General features: G+C 36.9%; 1 protein-coding gene across 3 annotated transcripts in view; it reads right to left on the bottom strand.

Moving 5' to 3' along the window:
- ARHGEF12 (Rho guanine nucleotide exchange factor 12) overlaps window positions 1-24,124 on the bottom strand; it is a 150,877-nt gene that overhangs the window by 65,559 nt on the left and 61,194 nt on the right. For 2 of the 3 annotated variants that reach the window (XM_047877721.1, XM_047877723.1), the window contains exons 2-4: window positions 12,774-12,797; window positions 11,436-11,521; window positions 9,805-9,861 (exon numbers count right to left, since the gene is read on the bottom strand). In XM_047877721.1, coding sequence (XP_047733677.1) covers window positions 9,805-9,861; window positions 11,436-11,521; window positions 12,774-12,797 — 167 coding nt within the window. The remainder of the gene's footprint in view (window positions 1-9,804; window positions 9,862-11,435; window positions 11,522-12,773; window positions 12,798-24,124) is intronic. The other variant, XM_047877722.1, reaches the window with a different exon arrangement.

The raw sequence follows: 24,124 nt of genomic DNA, 5'->3' as shown, positions 1-24,124 counted from the left end.
AAATAAAAAGACTGATAATATCAAATGTTAGCAAGGATGTGGAGCAACTGGAATGCTCATGCACTGCTGATAGGAGTGTAAAATGGTACAAATGCTTTGGAAAACAGTTTAGAAATTTCTTATAAACATGAGTACTCCAATCAAAAGGTGAGTATGCATTTACACATGACACAACAATTTCACTCCCAAGAGAAATGAAAACCCATGTCCACATAAAGACTGGTACACAAACATTCATGGCACTTTTGTTCCTAAGAACCAAAAACTAGAAACAACTCTAACGTCCATCAACACGTGAATGGATAAACATACTGTCGTGTATCCGTTATAAAAAATACTACTTGGCAAGGAAAAAAAAAAAAAAAAGGAATAACTCACACGTGTAGCAAACATGTAAGAATCACAAAAACATCATGCTAAGCAGAAGAAAACAGATACAAAAGAGAGTACATACTATGTGATTCCAATGGAGAACAGGCAAAACTGAAGAACAGTAACAAAAGCAGATTAGTGGTTGCCTAGGGGCAGGGTTGGGAGGAAGGGTAAGAAAGAGACACGCAGGAACAAAGAGACACGCAGGAACTTTCTGGGGTGATGGTCCTGTATCTTAATTAAGGTAATGGTTACATGCATGTATTCATTTGTCAAAACTCATCCAACGGTAGGTACACTTAAAAGGACTGCAACTTATTTTATACAAATTGTACCTCAAGAAAGTTGATTTTCAATATCAAAATCTATTAACCCTCAATTCTAGAGACTACTCAACACCAAACAGTATTTGAATTAGCAAATTCACCACTTCCACAAAACAGTACATTGAAACGGGGACAGAGGAAAGATAATCTATCAGAATTCAATGTTTGACTTAATGTTGCGTCCTTCAAGTAATTGGGAAAAGTTATAAAATCAAGGAAGAAGTGTTCTTTGTAAATTTCTAGTACATAATACAATCAACATAAGAATCAGACTAGAATAAGAGCAATGGCTTATCAGAATCTTTTAAAATCCATGCCCGGTATTAGAAAAATAAATATTTGATGATCTATTTCCTTTAAAATTATTTAAAATTTGTTTTTTAAATTTTTTAAATGTTTATTTTTATTTTTGAGAGAGACCAAGCATGAGCAGGGGAGAGGCAGAGAAAGAGGGAGAGAGAGAATTCCAAGCAGGGTCTGAGCTGTCAGCGCAGAGCCCAACATGGGGCTCGAACTCATGAACTATGAGATCATGACCTGAGCCGAAGTCGGACGTTTAACCAACTGAGCCACCCAGGTGCCCCTGAAATTTCAAAGTAAGATATCATGACTTTAAAATAAAAATCAAGACAGCTGCAACACTGAATATAGGGATTTTTCTCATACTTATATCTATGTTCCCCAGTTCTCCTACCCCACCTCCCAAGAGCTGAAAAATCAGTGAATTAAAGGTTTCTAATGTTGGGGTTTGCTGTGCTAAGCCACTGGCCTTCTTAAACAGACTGTTTTTTTGATCCCTGTAGAGAATAGGATGCTTGTAAAAAATGAGGGAGAGGAACAATGGGCATTAAGAGTTTTGCTACGTTTGTGTATTTCACTTGAATACAATATATATTAAGTACTTAGCTTAATGCCTGACAAACATAAATAACAGCTCATAAATGTTATTATTTTATTATGATGAGGGGTAGCATGCCCTTGGATTTTCATGCTCAGAAATATAATACTCATCTCTCCATGCCATCAATAAAAAATCAATTAATAAACACTTTTAACTTATGGGCACCTGGGTGGCTCAGTCAATTAAGCGTCCAACTCTTGGTTTGGGTTTAGATCGTGATCTCATGATTCATGAGTTCAAGCCCTGTGTTGGGTTCTGTGCTGACACCGTGGAGCCTGCTTGCGATTCTCTCTCTCTCTCTCTCTCTCTCTCTCTCTCTCTCTCCCTCCCTCCCTCCCTCCCTCCCTCCCTCTCTCCACCCCTGCCTCCACTCTCTCTCTAATTAAAAAAAAAAAAAACCCACAACATTTTTCTGTTAAACTCCTGTCATTAATGGGAATGCTCCTTAAAAGGATCAATCCTCATTTATGTCTTTGTCTACATTTCATTTTGTTTTGTTTTAACAAAACAACCAAATTAGATTTGGGTGGGGAAGGAATAGAGAAGGGAAATATTACAGAGTAGGGCTTCTTCTTATAAGAAGGCAACGTTAGAATATGGGAGACAGCAAGAAGGCCTCGAGAAACAAATCACCTTCTCTTATAAGCTTTTCCTAAACATCCAGACTGGGTCGGGTACCCCCTTACTGACTGCACCCTCTTGTTATGTCCACACTATCATTATCATTCACAATGGATTCCTATTTCTTTTTCTCTTCTCACTAGATTATATGCTTCAAGAGTATAGGGTCTCTATCTTGTTTACAATCTTATCTCAGGAACTGGCACATGTTCAGACACAGAGAAATTTTCTTTAATTGGAAAAGTTGAGGAGTCTAGAGATGGAAGTTCAGAAAAGAAAGTCATTAATAAGAGAGAAAAAAAAATCCATCACCGTCAATTTTAGCAACTATGTCTAGGGTCCTAACAGACTGCTAAAATTTGAACGATATAGTAGAATTACCTCAGAATACTGCAAACCTGTTTTCTACAATTCAAAACTGTCCAGCTTGATCACTTTTCCCTCTTAATTCTACATCAAAAGGAGATGAGGACCAAAGGAGAAGAGCAAACAGAGAAAGAGCTATGTACATATCCTATTTATCTTTCTCCTCTCCTCAACCCCACTGTATTGTCCATTTATTATTATTCTATCTGCTAATCTGAGAATCTGATATACTTTAACATATAAGAACTACTAGAACAATACAAAAAGAAAACACGACTTACATATACAGCCGATTCAGAATCCACGGAATTCAAATTAATGATCCTATTTTGTCCTATGAATCTATGCCATCTGCAAAACCTTACATTGGGGGTCATAGGTAACTAAAAACTAAGCTGTTTTTCCATTCAAAATTCAGAAATCCGGTCTTTCAAATGCTTAGATCTATTATGTCCCTTCCCATTGCAAATCAAATAAAATGCTTTTCTTTTTTCTTGGGAGAAATTATTTTTTTTATGTTTATTTATTTATTTTTGGGAGAGAGAGTGCAAACGGGGGATGGGAAGGGAGAGAGGGAGACAAAGAATCTGAAGCAGGCTCCAGGCTCTGAGCTGTCAGCAGAGAGCCCGACGCAGGGCTTGAACTCACGAACCACAAGATCATGTTCTGAGCCAACGTCAGGAGCTTAACCAACTGAGCCACCCAGGCGCCTCATTGGGAGAAATGTTCTACTTGTTGTAGACCAGAAGCTGTTTTAACCCAAATCTCACCCTTAACACCCTTAACACTGCAATCACCAATACACCAACAATGAAATCACCGAAGATTAAATCACTGAATCACTGTTAAAGATTAAATCATTAAATCACTGTTATATCACTGAAATATCCTTTTTGACAAACTAGAACCCACTTTCTTAATTTAACAAATTTGCATTGAACATCTGTCTACTAGTTATTTAATACCACAGTCTATAGGTGTTGTGAAAAGTACAAAACTACTAGAAGCCTTTGCTCTCCAAGAACTTAAAATCTTGGCAGGAAAGGACAAAAGAGAAACAAATAGACAAACAATGACAATGTTTAATAAAGAATCCAAGTATGGTACAGATAACAGGCCCTGTACGTTATAAAAGAAGGGAGAGATAACAGTGGAGTCCTAACTCCGAAACAGCCATTTTCAAATTTCATTGATTAAAAACAAACCAACCAACAAACACCGTCCACCATTTTTACTTTTTCTGGTTTTTACAAACACATGTAGTTCATAGTTTGTTTGTGGGTCTGTCTTGCTGAATCACTTATTGTCTGTGATAACTGCATACAATGTGTTGACCTCTGAGTATGAGTTTCTATACGGTCCCAAATCATTTTGGAGCTGCATCCAAGTGCCATGTGTGAAGACAGGCAGAGAGTGCTCAACAAGTAAGATAATGGTGAGGCTCAACCTCTCCTGAAACTTGGTCATGGTAATACTTCCTCATTCCCATTGTTCTTAGTGCCACATGAAGATTGTTTTCACAGCTATCCACTTGTTAAGGGCATACGGAGCACTGGGAAACAAGTGCCTATCTCTATTACAGTACTTACCAAAACGTGTTAAGATTCTTCTTTTGTGCTAGACTGTGAACTCCTAGAAAGCACGTACAGATCCTATTATCTTTGCATCTCCATCCCTTATCATAGTGCCTGGCATACAATAGGTACTCACTGTGTATTCACTAAGTAAATCTGCATGTATTTTATATACGGGAAATTCTAAACCATATTCAATCACTTTTTAGGAACAAGTAAAATCATAGGTCTGAAAACCATGCAAAGTAGTGAAGTACTTTTATAAGGACACTAATCTCCTGCCTTGCCTAAATTCTAACTAAAGTAATTTGATTCCCCACCTACCCTAAAATAACTCTAGTTACAAATAAATTTTTCTTTATTTCCTGTTTTTTAAAGTTTATCATATTTCACCTGGAAGCTAACAGACATCATGCTTCATATCATCAGTGAAGAGTGTTCTTTAAAATTTATATAAATACTATTCTTTTCCTAAATTTTATTTTCTGTTTATAACAAGACATTTCTTTTTCTTGTTATAACAGAATGTTATATTGGTTTGAAACCAATATAAAATGACTGTTTGTTACTTAAAAGGTAATTACCAAGGATGGTATTTTGAAAAGTGAAAAAAAAATCAAGCCTTTGTAGTGCTTTGGAGTGGGGAGGGAAGAAGTCATGAAAAGGTCCCATGAAAAAGAGGAGAAAGTTCTCTCTGATTTCACTATAAGACATATGTGGAGAAAGGCAACAACCATAGTGCCAAAGAGCAAATTACGGAAAATGGAGTGTTAAATACGCAAGGCAATATGTGAACCCTTCCATACTGCATTTATTCTAGGGAAAGCACATTAGTCTTTCTTCACCTTTGATTTTATTACATGACCAAACTTCTTCTCGAAGTCTCACCTCTTAAGAATTAGCTTCAGGGAAGGGTGTGGAGAAAGACCATGTGCAACCTCATAAAAAACAGCTCATTTTTAAACTGCTGCCAGACATACATGTTTTATGAGTAAGACCTCAGATAATCCTTTGATTAAGAAGCTTCTGGATTCTAAATGCACAATGCTGCCAGCAAGAGGAAGCCTTAACTTCCAAGTAGGCTGATTTCATTCTTTTAGACTATTACCAGCAACGAGGCTCTTTTCTAAGTTAAATTTTCTTCTACCTTAACATTCTTCTGAAGACAAGAAAGATCCAATCAAGGTGAGCTACCATTTTATTCTGTCGATTCTCTTTACTAAAATACTTTATTCCAATATCAATAATCACTCATTCATAACTCACTTGATGTGTGCCCCCCGTGTCAGGCACTACGGGAGATGCACAGATGAAGATAAATAATAACAAGACAGTCAAAACAGTAGACACAAAGCAGGATGTCGAAGGTCAGACAACAGAGGAGTGGGGTGGACCTAGGAAAGCCCTATGTTGGAGGTAGTATTTGAATGGTGCCTTGTAGGAAGGAGAGTTAAAAGGAGGTAAACCGTTCAAGACAATGGGAATGGCATGAGCAAAAAAAGAATACCAAGCTATGTTTGGAAAGTGAAACTTTGGAGGAGGGGCTGGTATCTCTAGGTGAGTGGTAGTAGAAGCTAACAGTAGGAGATCAGGGCAGAATGATAAGCTGGAAACAAATTACAGCATATCTAAACTATCTGTACTCTCCTAGTAAGTGAGTGAATGACCAAATCCTTACTTTAGTAGTACTAACAGAAAGTAGAATGGAGAAAAGGAAGTGAATCAATGTGAAACAAAGTTACGAGTCTACGAAAATAGTCTTATGTTGTGATGGAAAACTGAACAAAGCGGTGGTAACAGAACCGAGTGAGGGCTGAAAAATAACGTGAGGGTAGAATCAATGGGACTTGGCAAACAGTGGACTACCGAGGACAGGGGAAAGAGGGAAATCAAAGGTAACTTCAAGAAAATGAGAGTAGGTGAATGGAAGAACGGCAGTACCATGAAAAGAATCAGGGAAATCATCTGATTTCTGGCCGCTGGGAACAATGATGAATCGCACACTGGCCATTCCGAATTTGAAGGATGGTTAGGGGCACCTGGGTTGTTCGGTTGGTTAAACGACTGGCTTCAGCTCAGGTCACGATCTCCCAAGTCATGGGTTCGAGCCCTACATCAGGCCCTATGCTGACAGCTGAGAGCCTGGAGCCTGTTTTGGATTCTGTGTCTCCCTCTCTCTCTCTCTCTCTCTGCCCCTCCCCTGCTGCACTCTGTGTGTCTCTCTCAAAAATAAACGTTAAAAAAAAAAAAAAATTGAAGGATGGTTAGAGTGAAAGTATTCAGGAAATGGTTAAAAATAGAAGACTGGAAACAGGAGAAAAGATCAAGGACAGAAAAGTGGACCATGCCTACATTTATAAGAGGGGAAAAAGCAATCAAGTAAAGAAAAGCCAAAACAATTGCAGACAGAAAAGGACCAGATTAATGCAATACCCTGGAAATGAAAAAAAAAAAGGGCATCAGCACTGCCAAATTGTTCAGAGGAAGGTGAGAACTGAGAAAAAGTACTGATTTTTAAGGATCTTCTGGTTCACCTTCCAGATAGTACGTGTTCAGAGGTCAGATTTCAAGAGGTTAAGAAGTGAATGACTTATGAGGAAATAAAAGGTTCATGTTGTAGAATGCTCTTTGTCAGGCTAAAGAAGAAAGCAGAAAGAATAATACCTTGGTAAGAGTAAGAGTCAAACCAAGGACTTTTATATTTATGAATCTGAAGAAGCTGAATTTAAAAAAATAAGAATTTTTTAAAAATACACTCTGAAGTATCCAACCAGGACAGTTCAAGTACTCATAGTCTGCCTCTGTTACAGACTGCTGCTTGTGTCCCCCCCTTCCCCCAAATTCATATGCTGAGCCCTAACCCCTAACGTAATGGTATTTACAGATGGGGCCTTTGGGAGGTAATCAGAATGAGATGAGGTCAAGAGAGTGGGGCCCTCATGATGAGACTCATGTCCTTAGAAGAAGAGACACCAGAGAGATTGTTCTCTCTCTACATGAGCTCACACCAAAGAAGGGCCATGTGAGCACAAAGCCAAAGGTGGTCATCTGCAAGCCAGGAAAGAGAGCTCACCAGAATCTGGCACCCTGATCTCATACTTCAAGCCTCCAAAACTTCAAGAAAATACATTTCTGTTATTTAAGCCAAGTCTCTAGTATTTTGTTATAGTAGTCCCAGCAGATTAAGACAGCTTCAAAAAGACATGGGTTAATTTCTTGTACATAATACTATCAGCTAGAACCTCTTCATGAAACAAGACAGAAGGTAGGAAGAAGCTGCAAACTCAAAATTCCCTTGCCCTTCTCTCATATCCCACAAAAATCCACAGAATTTTCCATTACGATAGTAGTGAGAAAAAGACCAAATTAAGTATAATTAAAATTGCAAATCAGAAACACGATCTGCTCGTGATCAACGGACTCCAAAAGGTGCAGAAGGAAAAATAAGGAGAAATGGAATAAAAGTACTGACCTACTGCACCAGGCAGAAACCTAACAAAAGAAGTCCATACAAAACAAACATTTGGTTTCCTTTTAAAATGAGCAAAGTAAATCTACCTCACAAAGTAGCTCTAAAAATAGCCAAGAGAGTTCAAAATAAGTAATTTGTAAGCAAAGAACTAGCATTCGTCTAAGTAGTGAGCTAATGAATTTTACCCCAAGACCATATATAATCTCAAAAGTTAGAAGTGGGCTTGTTAAGAGACCCTACACTAAAGCAATGTCAGCAGTTGCTACAATTCTACTCCATCATATTTCAGTATTTCCAAGCTTTTCTGGACTCCCTAGAGATTCCTTTCCAACTGTGCTAACTGCACAAAGTCTGAAGGAGTCCATTCACACAGGTGACAAAATATTTGTAATGTCAAAGAGATTTAAGTTAGTATGCTAACTCTGTTCCGATCAACTCATCCCTTTTATAAGTGCTTTTTAAAGACTCACGGCTCAGTTCCTTCCAGAAAAGGTATTTCGAGGGTTTTCAAGAAACAAACACACAAAGAAGCCACACCTTGTTTCCCCATTACCACTTAAAATGTTTCTATTACTAACAAGCGAATGGCATGCCTGAACTAGCATTGATATTCCTATCACTGAAATATTAACATCCAAATCAAACAGCAAGCTTTTGCATACATACCATAGATCTAGGAAAATGGTGGGGAGGTGAAATACAACACTGCAAAGGCTACTGGAAAAGAAGGGGGCCGTAAAGATGGTGTTCACATTCCTAAGGAGAGGATAAACCATAGGAAGCTCTTTATGTAGAACAGAAAGACAGAGTCTCGAGAAATTCGGAAGCTATTTCTTACTTATGAGAAGCCAAATACTTTGGAAGGAAGGAAAAACACAAACCTGCCATGCCATACAGCACGGTGCACACTTCATCTTGAACTACTGTAAAAGGTTTCACTGCATGAAAAAGGTACTGGTCACCAAAACCAAAGCAAAGAACCGTATTTATCCCACAGAGAAGCATTAACTGGTTTATAACCAAACACTGAAGCCTCGTAATATTAAGAAGTATGTGACACTGTGGGCTCAAGTGTCAGGAAATACAAATTACAAAATGTCTTAAAGGGGGGAGGGGCATTCTCATATATTTGTTTCCTTTCATGTATGTCAAGCTAGGAAACAGCTACATCTGGGGGAACTTCCGTTTGATAGACTTTTTGTTCTTTTAGAAAAGACCTGGTTCTCCTTTGAGGACAACTTTGGAATCTTCATAAAAAGAAGTAACTTATTAGTCTTTCAGTTATTTTAAAAGTCTTGGCTCCAAGCACTGCTTCTCCTATTCACTTTTCTCAAAAAACGAACTGGATGCCAAAACAAGGGAAGAGGACGGCAGGTAACACTGTGCAGAGGAAAGGGAAAAACACATATGAACTTCACAAACATGGTTTATATTCTCTTTGGAAGACAGGACACAGTCTAGAAATATTAGTGTTTCAATCTTCTGTTGCAAAAAGTTAACCATTCAGATTAAACCTGCTCTTTGTGAAAAATACCTTTAAAAGGTACCATTTTGAAATTTTCCCATTCAGAATAAGCTTCAGGGAAACTTATAAAAGGCATAAACAAATTCTTCAAGCCACAGAAATAAAATACTTAAGGTATTTTTGCTGTTGTGGATAAATCATACACGAACAGCATTTTCAGATAATGAAGGCAATTAAAAACAAATAAAAAAATCAAATAGGAATTCCAAAGAACTGCTAACACCTCTGAATCACACCAGTGCTACACTTAGAGGGAAAGACTGGTGCCATGAAATTCTACATGATCCAATCTCTGCAAATGGGACACGGGAAGAAGATGCCAAGAATTCAAAGTCCATCCATGTTACATGGAGGAGGCTGACTCAAACATATCAGACATCATCACTTTCCCATCATCCACAAGATGGAAGAGAAGATGGGTCATGTGGCCTACCCTTACTCTACAATGTTAGTTTCTAGCAACCTTAAGCTTCCCAGTTGCAGCCACATTAAAACCCCGGCTCCCTTTCCCTGCAGTAGGTCATGCCATGCAGAGCAGACACAAGGAAGGCTGCAGTTATTTTAAAAAAAAAAAAAAAAAAAAAAAAAAGGAAACAGCATGAAGCAAGCTCCAAAGGTGCAAGGCTGAATCAGCTACATTAGCTTACCATATATCTCGGATCTACTCTCCTCTGAACTAGACTTTGTCTTCTTGGAGGAGCTATCTGCACAAGAGCGGGAGAAAAGGAGAGAGATATAGAAAATATGGAGACCAATGTAAGGGGAAAAATTCATGGGGGAAAAAAGAATGAATCATGATCAAGTTAAATCGTGCAAACACAAAGTATGAACATCACAGGTGATAGCACTTAGAACAGTCACGAACAGCACAGGTAATGACATATTTTAAAGATTTATCGAAGAAAAGATAGTGCAATAAAAATATGTTCAAACACAACAACACATGAATAGTCTACAAAATGTATCATCTGACAATTGTAGAGATGGCAAAAGCACCAAAAGCTGTGATAATCTCATTTTGAAGCACTGCATACCCCTCCGCTAAATCTGTCTTTGGAGACAGCACATCACAGGTGAACAATACAGAGTAAGTCATTCTAACAAGACTATACTATTTAGGTGCACTTGGGCAGAAACTCATTAGCAAGACAGTAACTAATCATATAAATAAATAAAAGCCACTGAGCCTCATGATGTCAAAGTTAGGTATCAGAGATAATTATCTTTTAATAGAAATCCAGAAGTTATACCCCACCACAAAGCCTAAATTGATGATCGGGACTTCATTTTTACCTACTACTCAAGATGCAAGTAAACTATTAGCTATTCACTTCCTATTCTTCCCTGTCTAGATAATAATATTTTTTCAAAATAACAGTTTATACTAAGAATATGAAATATTAGACACAAAAAATATACTTTTAAAAATTAAAAATCATATTTATAAACAAAAAATATCTAAAAAGATGTTTTATTTGTGTATCTAAGACCTCAACATTCATTTACTTTATCTTTTGTCATAGGAACGTACAACTGAGTGAAATTGTTATGAGCACAGAGAACACAAATCAGTTTCAAATGACAAAAGCAAAATTATCAAGCATTTTTTTATAAATTAAATACTGAGAGAGTTTATAAGGAGAAAACAAAAGACCGTATTTTACAAAAGGAGTTCAATCTGTATGTATAAAATTAAGAATTTAATAATCAGAAGTCTACTAGCATGAAAACTTTAGGAAAGATCAACATTACTTAAGACTCTCTAAGCTCAGAATACTTGACTGAAGAAAAAGGGATCTCTATTCATTTGCTTACTCTAAAATCGTACGATCATTAATTTTTGAAGTTGGATTTTATCTAATACTCCAATTTACCACAATCACACATGAATTTTTAAATAACTACAGAAATCTGTAGTTGTTACTGCTTTGATTTCATGAATTACTACTGTTCATACTTATGATTCATTTTAACACTAAGTCCTTGGTCTGCCTGGAATCTCTAATTATGATATAATAACTATTTCTCTTCTCATGATTATTTTTTTAAAAATCACACTCTACAATGATGCTTCCATAGTGGAATCCATAGTGTTGAGTGTTAAAAATGCATGCAACTCCTCCTGAATGCACAGGTTTTATATTACATCACTGAGGAGGAAGGAGAGTCCTGAACAGACCAAACAGTAACTCCCGGTGTTTCAGGTAGTTATACAGCTTAAGCTGTATTAGTCTGAACTTCATTACTCTCAATAGTCTTTGGAAAAATGGTGTTTTACCTGTGGGATCAAAATCATGTGATGCACTGCGCTCAACTTTCTGCTTCTTATCTGTTGGTGACTCTCGGTTCAAAATACTTCCATGCCTAAATTAAAGTAAAGCAATCAAATATTTACTACAAGCAAATCAACAGAATAAAAACTTAATTTAAAAATTGCTGATCAGTTTACCCTATACAGTCTCATAAATCTCTCTAACGTATGTTTTTCAAGAAGTTTTAAATTCAGTCTATGCTATGTGTAATAAAGAGTCTATTTATTTGGTTATATAAAGTGCTTAACAATAATAAAAGTAGTATTTAGCATTAAGTCTATTTTATTCTTAGAAATAACTTAAATTCTTTCAGTGGTTTTCACAAGTTACTATTATTTCCACCGAACAGGTAAGAAAACAGTGCCTGAAAATAATTAAACACATTCCTCAACCAGACTCTACATATACTATGATCAGTTTCAAAATCACTGTGTAAATATAGCATGGATGAGAAAAGTTAAAAAAAAAAATCTTAGGCGAGCCTCACTATAGCTCTAGCTACACAAGTCAGGCAGGCCCAGTTGACACTAGAATCATTATTTTTCCTATGGCCTACCCAACTACAGTGATCAAATAGTGGCTGGGCAGCAGATAAGACCCTCACCGTAACACATACACTACTAATTAACTGAAATGTCAAGATCAGCATTGGTATCCTGGACCATGCTGTCACTAAAAATGACAAAAGTAGTATAATAGTTAGGAATCATATACTACCTACATTGTAAATAATATTCACAACAACCAGGATGAGAAAGAGATGTTGAAGAACAAGTACTGAGGAAAAGGCATTCAATCCCAGGGTATGAATACATATGGAGATATGGATGTGGGCACAGGCATATTTGAACATTCTGGATTTTTCCCTTTACTGGCTTAAAGTAATTAAGACTGATTCAGTTTGCCAAAGTTCATTAACTAAAGGCAGCTGTAGTTACCCAAGTGATAAAACACATCAAAAACTGGCAATCCATTCGCACTCCCCAAGCTACTCACAACTGAAAACAGTCACAATAGATTTTAAAATTAAATCTCTTCATAGGGAGTGACCTTAACTATCAATTTGAACAAACTTTTAAAATGCTTACATTAAAAACATTGAAAATGTTATCAAAACAATGCTCTCTCCAGAAAAAATATGCAACACCTGTTATATTTTAAATTTGTAAAACATTTTGATATTTTAAACTACTTAATATAAAAAATCCACATTTTCAAAAGCCACAAAAATCCACCATAATTTCGAAGGAATGCTTCTAATTAAGAGTTAACCTGAACATATGAAGGGCAACTGAACAACTTACCTTATAGGTTTTTTGAGGGGAAACCTGAAACAAAGGAAAGAAAAAAAAAAGGGTTAAATGTAGTTATCTCACTGGTAAGGCTGTTATTCAATTTATTCATTCTATTAAACCAGAATAAGAGATTTAAATCTTACACTAACTTTCCCAAAGCAAGATTCAACAAACAGGCAGACAAAAAAGCTACATTCTATTTTTTTAATATCTTAACTCCTTTGTTAAATCTTACAATTTCAGGTGCTAGGAGCTGTCACTAAAATCTAAATATTCAGTGCTCAGCACCATTCTAAACTGTTAACATGTACTATCTCATTTAATCCTTATGTACTTATATATACATATTATTATTTCCATTTCACAGGTTAAAAAGACTGAGGTAAAGAGAAATATCTTACCGTTAAAATATTCTACCTCGTTTCCCTGGCAGAGAAAGTTTCCTCCCTTCCGTCACCCCCTCCCAACCCCCACAAGATATCTGGGTGCTGATTATTGCTCTGTTGATCTGCATCTACTACCCTTTGATCATAGTCAAATCACAATTCTTGTTTATTTACATTTGGCATTTATAACAGAAATCTAGAGAAAATACCATCGCAGGATTATCAGTTATCAAGAATATGTTCCAAAGGTAGAAAACAAAGGTTACATCTTTTCTTCTTGCAGTTCTATAAGCTATAAAGAATACTGCATTTCCTCCTGGTTGTCTTTTTTAAAGAAATATTATTGGGGCTTCCTGATAAGAATTTGATGTTACATATAAACACTAAGTCTCTAAGTGTTTCCAAATTTCTTCCCATTCTCCTTTTCAGGTCTGTCCTTTCAGAAATCACCTCAACCTATGGCATTTTATGTAAAGATTATTTAGCCTGCGTAATAAAAACAGGCTTTCTTAAGAATAGCCATAAAATGTTTCTTTAAAAAAGGTTATTAGTAAACACAGTAAGAAAAAAAACAAAACAATGACGTTCGAATGACTTTTGTCATGGAGATAGTTTAGTTAAAAAAAGAAAAAACCCTCTAACATAAAAGTTTAATTACAATTTTCTTTAACTCCTACATAAGCCAAAATTGATCCAAAGAAAAAGACAAAGAATCTAAAAACTTCCATGATAAGTGCATGTTAACTCACAACAAAGTCAGGGAAAAGGGGCTCTGGGGTAAAGAGCACATTGCTCTACTGAATGTACCAATTACAAACGATTATCAAACTTTTAGAAATAGTTCCTAAGAAGTCCATCCCTACTTGTTGGGGGAAGTGGGGAGGTGGGAATGTTTTTTAATTTGGAAACAAATATCAAAGTTGGCAGGAAAGAATTCCCAGCTGAGTTTCTGCAAAGGATAATACCTGCAGTTAGCAACCTCAGCCACTCTTCCTGATAGCCGTTACAGAAACTCCTACCCCAAAACAATGGCCGCTTGCATCAGGGGCTGACTGCAACATCCAGGGAGATTCTGGTAAAGAATCCCGGAAGTTCCCAGACTACTGATTGAAAACCAGCTTCCTGAGCGGTTTTCTCTTACGAGGGAATGGAAGAGGAGGGGAAAGAAGATAAAAATGGAATGAAAAGATGAACAAGGACTACTGTACAGGAAAATTTGCTTACCACAATCTACTTACTAAATTCTTAAAGCACAGATGAAGAACAAAAATTTTTAAATCACAATAATTTTTCTCTAATCACTAAATTGCAGTTAGCCCGACACCAGGCTGATGAAACGGTTCCGCACAAAATCCTCTATTTTCAAGTCCTTGTCCATTCTGTAACCCAAGCATAAAACTGACAATCTCCTCTAGTTCGATATTTATGTAAAAGAGCTATAGTTGAATGAAAACATTATATTAATGTACTTAAACTGTACCTGGCTTTTGAAAATACCATATTGATGACTTGGGCATTTAGCCAACAATGAACATGTCTGTGCTTATTTACATACACGTGTATGTATTCTTCCAGATGTAAGACAAAGTCCAAGTACTAATAGGAAGAACCATAATTTAAAAAGGAAACTGGGGTGCCTGGGTGGCTCAGGTGGTTAAGTTTCCGACTCTTGATTTCAGCTCGGGTCATGACTCAGTTCATGAGTTTGAGCCACACATCAGGCTCTGCGCTGACAGTGCAGAGCCTCCTTAGGATTCTCTCTCTCTCTCTCTCTCTCTCTCTCTCTCTCTCTCTCTCTCTCCCCCCCCCCACCCCCACTTGTGCATGTGCTCTCTTTCTCAAAAAAAATAAATAAATAAAAAGGAAAGGGTTGTCAAAATTTGAGCCACTGGGATAAGGCAACTAGATGCCCTTACTTTTGATAACCTATACAGCAAGCACACTCATACGCCACAAATCCTAACCAAGGGCCTCAAGCTTATAATTACATTGACTCACTTGACTTCGGGATGCCTTTCTTTCTTTTTTTTTTTTTTTAAACGTTTATTTATTTTTGAGAGAGAGAGAGACAGAGAGAGACAGTCAGACAGAGCACAACTGGGGGACAGGCAGAGAGAGAGGGAGATGCAGAATCCAAAGCAGGCTCCAGGCTCCAAGCTGTCAGCACAGAGCCCAAAGTGGGGCTGGAACCAATGGACCATGAGACCATGACCTGAGCTGAAGTCAGACACTTAACCTACTGAACCACCCAGGTGCCCCAGGATGCCAGGTTTTTTAAGTTTATTCATTTATTTTGAGAGAGAGAGCATGTGCAGGAGGGGCAGAGAGAGAAGGAGAGAGAGATAATCCCAAGCAGGCTCTGCACTGTCAGTGCGAGGAGCCCAATGCAGGGCTCAAACTCACAAGCCTGTGAGATAATGACCTGAGCCAAGATCAAGAGAAGGATGGTTAACCGACTGGGTCACCCAAGTGTCCAGGATGCCTTTCTTACAAGTTCTGAGCTCTAATATTAAAGCCCCAGGTAGCAACACATAGAGGCCTCCCCAAAGTTTTTATTTTCACACTCCACCCATGTGTTATTACAGTATAAAGGGAGTTATGATTTGATAATTACATAAACCCTAACTAAATAAATATTTATTCTAGTAAAACTTCTAATTATAGCCAGGTTTAACTATACATATATACATACACATATTTAAGTATATAATATATATACACACATACATAATTTTCTAACTGGGATATTCCTTTAAGTTCGTTAAACAGAATTTGTTGTAGATGAAAAAAGAATTGGAAAGGGCCGCCAAACTTTGTGTTTTCACATATTTGCTTATAATGAAGAGCCTGTAAGAAGTCATTTTTCCTTTTTTGATTTTTGTGAGAAAAGAGCTAGCCTTTGACACTGTTCCTATGAGAAATGTCCCAAAAGAAAAAATAGAGATTATCACACTCAAACCTTAATTCCTACCCTCTCTCTCCTTCAAGGTAGATATTTTTTTCTTGGGGTTAGTAATGATGACGAATTTGGGACTCTGGATGGTTCTTAATAAGGGATGATTGAAATGAGGAGAATAAAGTTAAGGATATTTTACCTACATTGTTGGACTGTGGTCGAGTTTTCATTAGCAAGCAATGTTAGCTACTAAATTTAGAATTCCAAAAAATTCCACTGTAAGATACATCCTGACTTTAGCAATGTTAAAATGCAGGGTGAAAAGCCTGTGTACCTTGGAATCCATGACATATAGCACTAGTTTATTGGAATTCGTGCCAGGGAGGAGAGTTTCTAGACAAAGAACTCTGCAAAATAGGTTACAGCTAAGATAATTCTAAGGCTCAATCCTCATAAAATGATGGCAATTATCAATGCAAAAAATACAGTGTTCCAATACAGTTATAGGCAATGAAAATCACATGTGATCTCAAGGCCTCAGGAACAGGGATGTCTCAGAAAACAAAGAACAAGGTTCACATTCTAGTTGGAAAAGGCGCTTGCACTTGGCCAAGTTGCTTAACCTCTCTAACAATCATCTGTAAAATAATGATAATACTACTACCTACCTTACAAATTTGTTTTGAGGATTAGATTAGAAAATGAGGAACATTAAATGAGAAGCACTGCCTAGCACAGAATAACCACTTAATGATTATTAGCTATTAGTTAAAATGCAAATAAAATCTGAACTTTAGAGACATAACTACAAATTAAGTAGAGGAGAAAAATAAACTTAAAGACTAACAATATTCAAATAGGCTTTCAGTTCAGCAAAATCCACAGAAATGCAAAATCCAAAGCCAATGATGAAACCATAGGTTTAACGTGCCAAGCCATATTATATAAAATTAACGTCAATACTCAAGTTAACAAACTTCCCAGATGCTGCAGGGTAAAAGAAAAGATCAGGTTACAACCCAAACTTTTAATTTTCATGGCAAGTAGGGTCAGTGATTTTTTTTTAAGGCTGTGAAATTGTGCTGACCATACCTGTCACTTCTTAGCAAGAGAGTGCATTATTTCCACATCTCCTTTAAAATATCAAAATGATTAAGGCATCCCGTGTCCTGGATATAAATTAGGTTTTTTACTTCCCTGTTTCTACAAAATAATTTAAATAGCCTAAAGTACAACACTTAAATTTGAAATTACTCCAACGTGAATACGAACCAGCTAGCTCTACTATTACATCATTTTTCACAAAATAACAAACAAAACAGCTAAAAGGGCATCTGTACCCATAAGTACCCATAAGTATAGGGATTTAGAACATACTGCTGACTTTAGCTAAACTGTTAATTCGAGCTTTAGATCTCTGGACAGTCAGATTCATAGAACCAAAAGTAGTAATGACCACTACCACTCCTCCCCCTTCAAAAAAACACCAGCCGTAGGTCCTGTCACCACCTACAATTTATAACTGGCCTGGCTGAAAGTCACTAAAAGAACTAAAAATTATGGAAAGAACAAAAAAATAAAAGTCTGAAAATGACCTACCATTGTACCTTTTTATTAGGATATAGATCCAAAGCATGAAAAGTTGTTAGCTGAGCTGGCAATAAAACATTAGTTACATCAGAAAGACTCAGACAGAAGCTACAGCTGACAGGATGACTCATGGAGAATTTTTCATGGTGTTATTAGTTTTAAACCTCTGGACCTTGCAATACAAAACCACAAAATGACAAGGACCAAGGAGCTCAGTTCTGGTGTAAAATCCAAAAACAATTCACTGAAATGTAATGTAAGATCTCAAGCTAACTTCTTAAATATGGTTTGGTATACTGTCACTGTTACTGAAGAACTTGAAACACATGACGACCCTCAGTAAGTGGCTCTTCTTTCCTGGACGTACTTTGACAAATCAAACAGTAAATTCTAAATTATCTTAATTGCCTCTGTCAGATATTGTAAGCTGGACACTGGTTGTTTCGGAACTGAGAAAAGTAGTTCATAATTAATGTAACAGCTTATTTATTACAGGCTCTCATTTACTCATTGATAATCTGGAATAGTATCACTTTTGCAAATATTTCCTGTAAGGTTTCTAAATAACTTTCCTTTGAAATCATGAGTATCACCATTAACTTATACAGTGTCTTTTTAGACTTCAAATTACTCACTTCAAAAAACAAAGAGAACTGCCAGAAAAAAGTATGAGAACCTCAAACTACTTAGTTATTTGCATTCCATTCAACATCAGTCAAACCATCAAATCGATGATGATATGGATCTGGGCTTATATAAACAATAAACTGGACTCAACAGAATAATCTCATGATTTCTAAAATAATGACGATACATAATTTTCATTTGAGAGTGATTAAAATCTCAATCTTGTTTCACGATTCCCTATTTCAGAATTTGTTTGGAGAAGTGGTTCAAGACGGCAGTGCCTGAAGATCCTAAACTCACCTCCTCCCATGGACACAAAATTCAACAGCTAAAATGGAAGAATTTCCTCCGAAAAAGTTCTGTGAAAACTAGATGAACAGTGCCTCTACAACAAAAGATAAAAGGGCCACACTGAGACAGGTAAGGGAGGCAGAGACAGACATGCTCTTGCCAAAATGCCACCCCAGGGGCAATGACCCACAATTGGGAGGGATCTCAAAAAATATGGAACTTTTTCCAGAAGGGTGAGGGGTTTGTGCCCCACATCAGGCACCCCAACCTGTGGGCCCTGCACCAGGAAGACAAGCCCTCAGAACTTTGTATCAACTAAGATTACATCCAGGAGAACCATAGAAATGTAGGTAATTAAAAAAAAAATTAAAACACTCTTAAAGGTCTTGCAGGCAGACTCACTCACCTTGAGACCTAGCACAAAAGCAGCAGTTTGAAAAGTTCCTAGACCACATGTAAAGGAGACCGAATTACTCATCTTAAAGCAACTTCCAGAGAAGAAGGCACCTGATGGTTCTCTCTCCAAGAACAGAGTGTTGGCAGGTGCCATTTTTGTGATCACATTCTATCGTGCTAAGGCTGGCACTGGCGGGCACCGTTTTTATAATCTCCCTCTAGCCTGCTAATGGAGGTTGGTACCCCCTCTTCAGTGCCCAACCATGCCACAGCCAGGCAAACATCTCCTTCACCACCTCCAATGCCATAGCCATAGCTCCACCACAACCAGCAGGTATGTACAGAACACACAGGGGATGCCCTTTGAGAGCCTGGCTCTGGTGACCAAGGGGAATGCACTTCTGGGCCTCCGGGTCATCTCCTACAGAAGGCCACTCCATCAATACTAGGAGATGTAGCCGTTTTGCCTAATATATAGAAACGAACTCAGAAACTCAGGCAAAACAAGGAGACAGGAATGGGTTGCAAACAAAAGTACAAGACAAAAACTTCAGAAAAAGATCTTTATGAAACACAGATACGTAATCTACCTGATAAAGAGTTCAAAGTAATGGTCATAAAGATGGTCACGAAACTTGGGAGAAGAAAAGATGAACACAGTGAGAACATCAACAAAGAGAAAGAAAATAAAAGGAGGTACCAAAAAAAAGTCACAGAGCTGAAGAATGCAAGAACTGAACTAAAAAATACACTGGAGGGGTTCGACAGCACCCTGGATGAAGCAGAAGAACAATCTGTGAGCTAGAACACAAAGCAACAGAACCCACCCAAACAGAGCAGCGAAGAAAAAGAAAAACAAAAGAGAAAATGAAACTTTAGGAAATGAAGATACGTGAAAGGACAGATGGGATAACATCAAGTGTAATAACACCCCCACTATAGGAGTCCCAGAAGGAAAAGGGAGAGGCAAAGGAGCAGAAAACTTATTTGAAGAAATAATGGCTGAAAACTTCCTTAATCTGGGGAAGGAAACAGACATCCAGGTCCAAGAAGCCCAGAGTTCTAAACAAAACAAACCCAAAGAAATCCACACAAAGCAATATTAAAATTAAAACAACAGAAGTTAAAGATAAAGAGCCGGGTGCATGGGTGGCTCTGTCGATCAAGCATCCAACTCTTGATTTCAGCTCAGGTCATGATCTCACAGTTGGGAGATCAAGCCCCACAGCAGGCTCCACACTAGAGGGAGAGAGGCTCTCCCTCTCCCTTTGCCCTTCCCCCCTCTTTTGTTCTTCTCTCTCAAAAACATAAATAAATAAAAATAAAGATAAAGAGAGAACCTTAAAAGCAGCAAGAGAGAAACAATTTGTTATGTACAAAGGAAAATGATAAGGCTTTCAGCAGAATTTTCAGCAGAAAATTTGCAGGCCAGAAGGGAATGACATGACATATTTAAAGTACTAAAAGAAAAAAACTTCCAACCAAGAAAACCCAACCTGGGGGGTGGGGGAGTGGGAGGAGGATACTCTACCTGGCAAGGTTATCATTCAAAACAGAAGAACTAAGAATTTTTCAGATAAACAAAAGCTAAAGGAGTTCATCACCACTAAACTGTCCTTACCAAAAAAAAAAAAAAAAAGTTATAAGAACTTCTTTAAGGTGAAAAGCAATGACACTAATTAATGACAAGAAAACACATGAAAGTAAAAAATCTCACTGGGAAAGGTAATATATACAGTAAAGGTGGTGAATTAATCACTTATAAAGCTAGTATGAGGGTCAAAAGACAAAAGTAATAAAAATATCTATAACTTCAATAGTGAGTTAAGGGACACCTAAAATAAAAACCTATGAAATATGACATCAAAAACAAAATGTGGGGGGGATAAAAATGTAGTTTTGGAATGTGTTCAAATTTAAGTTGCCATCAACTTAAAACAGACTATTATATAAATAAAGATGCTATTTGTGAACTTCACAGTAACCACAGAGCAAAAACTTATAGTAAATACACACAAAAAAATGAAGAAAAACCTGTACATAAACGAAAGAAGATTATCAAACCACAGGGGAGAAAGAAGAGAGGAACAGAGAGGAACTACAAAGACAGCCAGAAAACAATTAACAAAATGGCAATAAGTACATACCTACCAATAATTACTTTATAAATGTAAATGGACTAAATTCTCCAACCAAAACGTACATTATAGTTGAATGGATTAAAAAAAAAGACTCATATACATGGTGCCTAAAAGAGACTAATTTCAGAAGTAACACAGAAACTGAAATTAAAGGTAGGGAAAAAGATAGTCCATGCAAGTATGAACTGAAAAGAAAGCTGATGTAGCTATGCTTTTACTAGACAAAATAAACTTTAAAACAAAGACTTTAATAAAAAGAAAGGCATTACATAATGATAAAGGGGTCAATCCAGCAAGAAGATATAACGTTTTTAAATAAATATGCACCCACCATAGGAGTACCATAATAAATAAATATTAATGGACCTAGAGGAATAAACTGATAACAATACAATAGGCATCAATAGATGAATCATCCACACAGAAAATCAATAAGAAAAAACTGAACTAAAACAACACATTAGACCAGATGTCCTTAACAGATATATATGGAACATTCTATCCAAAAGCAACAGAATACACATTCTTCTCAAGTGCACATGGAATATTTTCCAGGACAGATCACATGTTAAGCCACAAAACAGGTCTCAATAAATTAAAGAAGACTTAAATCCTATCAAGCACCTAGTCTGACCACAATGGTATGTATGAAACTAGAAATCAATTTTAAGAAGAAAACTGGAAAAACCACAAAAATGTGGAAATAAACAACATGCTACTGAACAATCACGGGGATATCAGAGAAATCTAAGAAATAAAAAAAAATGCCTAAACACAACTGAAAATGGGCACCTGGGTGCCTCCAGCAGTTAAGCGTCAGACTCCCAGTGTTGTCTCAGGTTATGATCTCGCAGTTCGTGGGTTCAAGCCCTGCATTGGGCTCTGTGCTGAAGGCATGGAGCCTGCTTGGGATTCTCTCTCTCTCTCTCTCTCTCTCTCTCTCTGCCCCTCCCCTGCGCGCGCTCTCTCTCTCTCTCTCTCTCTCTCTCTCAAAATAAATAAATAAATATTAAAAATTAAAATTAAAAAAAAGACAACTGACATGCAGCAAAAGCAGTTCGAAGAGGACAGTTCATAGCAATGCAGACACACTTCAAGAATCAGAATATGTTTGGGGCGCCTGGGTGGCTCAGTCGGTTAAGCGTCCGACTTCAGCTCAGGTCACGATCTCATGGTCTGTGGGTTTGAGCCTCGCGTGAGGCTCTGTGCTGACATCTCAGAGCCTGGAGCCTGCTTTGGATTCTGTGTCTCCCTCTCTCTCTGCCCCTCCCCTGTTCATGCATGCTCTGTCTCTGTCTCAAAAATAAATAAAAACATTTCAAAAAATAATTAAAAAAAAGAATCAGAATATGTTTGTGAGCATAATAAAAATAAGAGGGAAAAAAAATGTCCTCTTAATCTAGGATAGGCATGTTTCTGAACAAGATTTTACATAAAATACATTAAGATTGAATGTTCAAATTTTGTAAACTGAAGAGAGAACTGAGCAAAATTTGTTAGGACAAACTGCTTTGTGTAGATTTGCCAAAGGTCACAATTGTACTTCTGAAAAAGCAGAAAGTCTTAGCTTTTACCTTTTATATTGAGGTGTCATTGAGACAAACTCCACCATCAATGTAAACTGGAGAATGTTATGAAAATGTAAAATTAGGGGCGCCTGGGTGGCGCAGTCGGTTAAGCGTCCACTTCAGCCAGGTCACGATCTCGCGGTCCGTGAGTTCGAGCCCCGCGTCGGGCTCTGGGCTGATGGCTCAGAGCCTGGAGCCTGTTTCCGATTCTGTGTCTCCCTCTCTCTCTGCCCCTCCCCCGTTCATGCTCTGTCTCTCTCTGTCCCCAAAAAAATAAATAAACGTTAAAAAAAAAATTAAAAAAAAAAAAGAAAATGTAAAATTAAAATATAAAATAATATGTCAAATAACATACTGTCTAGTATATAAAAAAGTTCCACTCAAAATACAAATTCTTCTGTATGACTTTAAAGCACATATATGATATATTTGCAGTTGGCCATTTTTATTAAAGAAAAAGTCTGAAACATCCATAAAAATAGCAGTTTGTAGCAAGGAATACCAATTCAACAAAAAAGCAAATTATAACAGATTTCTCTTAAATTTTCCTAAACATTTTTTAGCAAGTGCCAACACAAGTATAATAGGAATCTTTTAGGAGAAGGAAAACCAGTCAGGATTTACACTGACACCCAAATCACAGAGTATTAGTCATGATCTCTGCGTACCTTCAGCTATTGTACTTGGTATGCACTCATTCCTTGACTACAAAGAAAGCTAATTCATATCATATCTATACCACAAAGCTGAATAAACAAGGATTTACCCCCCAAAAGTCACAGCACAAGGAAACACAGGGAATGAGAAAAGTATAAACTTAGCACCCATATACTCTAAAAATGTGCACAATTTCTTTGAACCAAACCAACATAGACCTATTTCTTACAAAGAAATAAAAACCTCAGATACTCTGCAGGAAGAACTCTAAGAGAATAAGGATTAAGGACGTTCCATGCTTTCTACTTATAATTGTTACAATTATTTAAGAAATGCATTATGAGTAAGCATTTTGATTACATATCATTACATTTATATGTCACACTCCTTAGTTGGGGAAATATTTCCATAAATAAATAAAACTTACAGGATATATGAATATAAAATATCAGTAAAGATAAGACTACTAAAAAAACTGATCATAGCCAATATCATTACAATTAAATCTTCTATATAACACACATCCCACCTTCATAAAAATGTCTTATTTTCTTCTAAGGAAATTTTGTTTCATTAAAAACACTTTTACCAGCTATGTATACAATGAATGTTATAATGCAATTTTTGGTTTTTAACTAGAGACTTCTCTTCATAAATGCTTTGGTTCTGGCATCAAATATTACCAATTCTTCAATTCCCCTTAGCCATCCACTTAGTCTATCAAGAAACCACATTTTCTATGACAAATCTGAATACCCCAAACTTTCAAATCGGCACAAAGGAAAAAAAGACCTCTGATTCTGAGAGG

This window comes from Prionailurus viverrinus, chromosome D1 (genome assembly GCF_022837055.1).
Source record: "Prionailurus viverrinus isolate Anna chromosome D1, UM_Priviv_1.0, whole genome shotgun sequence".
In the NCBI taxonomy this organism is placed as follows: domain Eukaryota; kingdom Metazoa; phylum Chordata; class Mammalia; order Carnivora; family Felidae; genus Prionailurus; species Prionailurus viverrinus.
Note: the sequence above shows the minus strand (reverse complement) of the source record. Positions and strands in the feature narration are given on the sequence as shown.